At 45.1% G+C, this 5,000-nt stretch overlaps 1 protein-coding gene across 1 annotated transcript in view; it reads left to right on the forward strand.

Moving 5' to 3' along the window:
* Positions 1-3,249: 3,249 nt before the first annotated feature.
* LOC308164011 (solute carrier family 2, facilitated glucose transporter member 1-like) overlaps positions 3,250-5,000 on the forward strand; it is a gene marked incomplete at both ends in the record, with an annotated part of 18,796 nt that continues 17,045 nt past the window's right edge. The window contains 2 exons of the mRNA XM_080538177.1: positions 3,250-3,378; positions 3,553-4,026. Coding sequence (XP_080394303.1) covers positions 3,250-3,378; positions 3,553-4,026 — 603 coding nt within the window. The remainder of the gene's footprint in view (positions 3,379-3,552; positions 4,027-5,000) is intronic.

Here is a 5,000-nt window from a genome sequence, read left to right on the forward strand (position 1 = left end):
CTCCCTCGTCAGGACTTTCTGTTCCACTGGAGTATTCCCGTAACATGACTTGTTCCTCGCTGCTCAGTTTTTCAGTCCATGCATTTAAAATGTCTCTGGTATGCCGGGATGACCTCAGACCCAGTAGAGAAGCCACTGCCTCTGTGTTGTGAAGTCCGGGCCCAGCTACATCCACTACATGCCTCAGTTTTACTGCCCCCACTGAGCACAAACGCTGGACAAGCCCAGGTCTACCATTGTCCTGAATGTCTAGCCGGGCGCCATAAATCAAAGGTTCCTCTAGCAGCCAGAACAGTGAGGTTTCCAGCTCCAGTCTGTTCCATTTGAATAAAAACCATGCTCTAAAAAGACTCTGATAAAAAGGAGGCATTCCACACCAATGTGCAAAATTACAGTTAGTTAAAAACAGAGATGCATCCAAACCCACCCCTTCCACTCTCCTTAAAATGGCACTCATTACATGTTTCCATACAACATTGTCCCCTCCTATTAAAAAACGCTGGATATGCTGCAATCTAAAAGCTGCCTTTCTACTCTCCAGGTGCACTAAACCCTGACCCCCCTCCTCCTTCGGCAGATACAGTACACTCTGTTGCACCCAATGTAAGTTATCCCAGAAAAAACCAACCATTGTAGATTGCACTTTTCTTAATAATCCAACAGGGGGCTCTAGAAACACCTCTCGTTGCTTTAAATGGTTTACTTAAAACACCATTAATTTTCAGCACGCTCTCAATGTCTTCATACATCACCTTAATCTTGGCAATAAATCCAGGGCTGAGGCCAAACCTTTTTAACACTTTCCACAGGTATTGGTGCTCAACCCGATCAAAAGCCTTTTCCTGGTCCAAAGAAACCAGACCCGCTTCAAAACCCGCTGAACCAGAGACTTCCAAAAGACCTCGAATTAATGACACATTGTCAACAATGGACCTGCCAGGCACACAGTACGTTTGTGTCCTATGGATGACCTGGTCCATCACCTTTTTCAGTCTGTTGGCTAGGACTTTAGACAGCAACTTATATTCGCAACATAAAAGCGACACTGGTCTCCAGTTCTTTATTTCTTGGAGGTCTCCTTTTTTGGGCAACAGAGCTAGAACTGCTCTCCTGCAACTCTGAGGCAGCAAAGAGTCTTCAAAACTCTCATTAAAGACCTCCAACACATCCTCTTTCAATTAATTCCAGAATGCTCTATAGAACTCTGGTGGGAGCCCATCTATCCCAGGAGCCTTTCCCCCCTGCATGCTCTGCAATGTGAAATAATACTATTGTGCAATATGACAACCCTAGTCGTCTATCTGTACAGTATAGTACAGTGGATAGTGTACATAGCCTTTATTTATGTAAACCAGCTCCTTCCCTTCTTGTGATATTTTTTTAAAAAGTGTTTTTTTTCTTCCCTTTCCTAACACCAGGGGAGCCACCCCTCCTAAATTTCGTTGTTTGGTACCTGTACTGTAGCAATGACAATAAAGTCCATTCATTCATTCATTCATTCATTCATTCATACATACATCCACCTCCTCTGCAGTCAAAGGTTCCTCCAACTCCTTATTGCTCTCCTTTGAAACAATAGGTAAACCACTGCAGAAGGATTCAAAAGCAGATTCATCCTCCTCATATTCACTTTTAAACAAGTGAGCATAAAAATCAACAGCCCTCCGCCGGATATCCCTGGCTTCAGTTAGAACCTGCCCTGTATCCGAACGGAGAGCATGGATACACCTGCTCTGTCCATTTCTTTTTTCCAAACTGAAAAAGAACTTTGTTGGCGAATCCATCAGCGCGACATTCTGAAAACGTGACCGGACCAGCGCCCCCTGTGTTCTAGTGCCCAACAAGTCCGCCAGTACAGCTTTTTTGAATTTGAGGTCTTCATTATACCCTCGATTTCCTGTGGACTCTGCAGAAGCTTGCATCTCCACTATTTCAATCTCCAGATCTCTCATTGATTTGGTGATGTTACAAGAAACACTGAGAGCGTACTGTTGACAAAGCTGTCGAATCTCTACTTTCCCACAATCCCACCACTGTTTCAAGGATGCAAACTCTCCTTTCCTAGTTCTAAAAACTTTCCCCCCCAAAAAAACCGTTTCCTTAAAATTCACATCTAAAAGCAAAGCCGTGTTAAAATGCCAATATGCAGACTTGTGCTTTACATTGGCAATAAAAACATGACATGTTACCATTGAATGATCAGAAAAACCTACAGGTATTATCCTGCACTCTTTCACAGTACTAAAGTGATGTTTAAAACAATAAAACCTATCTAATCTGGCCATAGAAAAACGACTCTCTCTGCAATGAGCCCAAGTGTATTGTCTTTGTTTATCATGGATTCCCCTCCATGCATCAATTAAATTGTTAGTGTTCACAAGCTGCTTCATAGCATGTTTTGAAGCAGGATGTGGTTCACTGTGGTTCCTATCTATCTGATCATCCTCTGTACAATTAAAATCACCTCCCAAAAATAAGAAGTCTTCAGGCTCACACTGACCTAACACTACTCCAAGTTCACTTAAAAACTGAACCCTGGTGGGTCCTATATTTGGAGCATAAACATTTACAAAAACAATATTAAAAAGCTCATATTGGCTTTAACTATCAACAACCTACCCTTAATATTTTCTTCCACAACGAAAGATTTTGGTATAAAATGTCTGGCGAAAAGGACAGCCACACCTCCACTACTGTTACTTAAGTGGCTTAAAACAACTTCCCCATCCCATTCTTTCCTCCAGTCAATTTCATTTAAAGGGTCACTGTGCGTTTCTTGAACCATCACTACATCGCATCTCTTCAATTTACAGAGTTCAAACAAGTTTGCTCTCTTCCTCATATCTCTGGCTCCATTTACATTAAGTGTGGAAACCTTGATATCACTCATTATATATAAAAGGAGTGTACAACAGGAAAAAAAAACTTGGAACCGTCCTAAACTACCTGGATTCTGATTTCCCTTCATTGTGTGTTTTATTGAATTTTTGTACGATTTTCTTCAGCCTAAAAACCTCCTGGGAAGTGTACCCCCCACCCTCATTGCTCCTCACTCTCATTTGACTTCTTGCTGAGTTAACAAACATCTCCTCATCTTCAAAATAATCTCTAATTTCTACTTTCCTTATGTTTTTTGTTGTTTTGCAAGAACTTTTGAATCTGTTTAACTGTATACCGTTTCTTCTGTTGTGATTCAGACACTTGTGAATCAGTGGGAAAATCATCTTCCCCACTACTTATTTCAACATTATGACTATCCTCCTCATCCTCATCCTCATCTATGCTGGACGAATAACCTCCTTCTACATCCTGCTCCTCTTCTTCCTGACTCTCTTTGACATCACTTTCCACTCCTTTTTTAGCCTGAGAGCCACTATTGTCCCTTTCTTTTTCCTTTTCAACTGGCTCAGGTATATAATCCTCCACCTCACCACTGTTGTCATCCACTGTCTGGCTGTTTACCTTATTTATCACATTCGGCTCTTTCTCTACTATTCCGCTGTCACTTGCTGTCACCTTTTCCTTGTCTCCTTTCCTTCTCCGACGTGTTAGGGGTGCCGAACCACCTTTGTTCTCCCCCGTCACGTTACCACTGTCTGCACCCGCACTGCCCTCACCACTGGCCGAGGGGGGGGCGCTCCCCCCTCCCTCTCCTACACCCTCACTACCCTCACCACCGGCCGAGGGGGGGGCACCCCCCCCTCCCTCTCCAACACCATCGGTGCCCGCAGCTCTACTCTGCCCCACTCATCCATCCTCCGCACCTGCACCACCCCCTCCCTCTCCCGCACTACATTCACCACCGGCCGAGGGGGGGGCACCCCCCCCTCCCTCTCCAACACCATCGGTGCCCGCAGCTCTACTCTGCCCCACTCCTCCATCCTCCGCACCTGCACCACCCCCTCCCTCTCCCGCACTACCCTCACCACCGGCCGAGGGGGGGGCACCCCCCCCTCCCTCTCCCGCACTGCCCTCACCACCGGCCGAGGGGGGGGCACCCCCACCTCCCTCTCCTACACCCTCGGTGCCCGCAGCTCTACTCTACTCAAATTCATCCACTCTCAATTTGAATACCAAATTAAGCTCTTCTCTGCTGTTCTTGAGAACCATTATTACCTGTCGTCTATGTGAGACAACATGTTTCAATAGCGGAGATTTACATCCCGATGACACTTTCCTTATAGGGGAAATGATCCTCCCATGTCGTTCTAATTGACTTATCAATAGATAGTCACTTATGAACGGTGGAATGTTAGATATGGTGATCTTTTTACCTGGTGTGGAGAGAGGCGTCACGTTAACGAACACACCGTCAATACTTACACCGGATTCAATAACGGTATTAACTTTCTCCATACAGTCCAGAAAAATCACAACTCCACCGTTCATTCTAGCAGCAGATTTAACACTGTTGTATCCAACAACCTCAGCTACAGCTAAACTACAATCCTCTACGGACACATTAGAAGCAGATATTCTAATTCCATGCTTTCTACCAAGTTGAGAAAACTCCATACTGCCAAACAAAACTCCCCGCTTAACCTTGTACACCCCAAACACTCAGTAAACTAACACTACACTATAATTGCAATATTGCATATATAAATTTAAATACATATATAGATAAAGATAGAAAAAAAGTTAAGCACTCACTACCTCCACGCACCTCCGATCTCCAATCTCTTTCCCAGCATGCACTGAGAGAGAGAGAGAGAGAGAGAGAGAGAGAGAGAGAGAGAGAGAGAGAGAGAGAGAGAGAGAGAGAGAGAGAGAGAGAGAGAGAGAGAGAGAGACGGAGGGAGAGACACAGAGAGAGAGAGACGGAGAGAGAGAGAGAGACGCCAGTCTATTTCCTGGAACAGTCGCTGCATGATAAAGCGACGCTCCGGTTCCTTTCATCTCCAAACTCAGACACGCCCACCCATCACCTATTCACAGGGCCGCCGTCGCCCCCCATCCTAGACACCCCCCCCCCCCACACACACACACACACACACACA

This window comes from Nansenia antarctica (genome assembly GCF_963989245.1).
Source record: "Nansenia antarctica genome assembly, chromosome: 8".
In the NCBI taxonomy this organism is placed as follows: Eukaryota; Metazoa; Chordata; class Actinopteri; order Argentiniformes; family Microstomatidae; genus Nansenia; species Nansenia antarctica.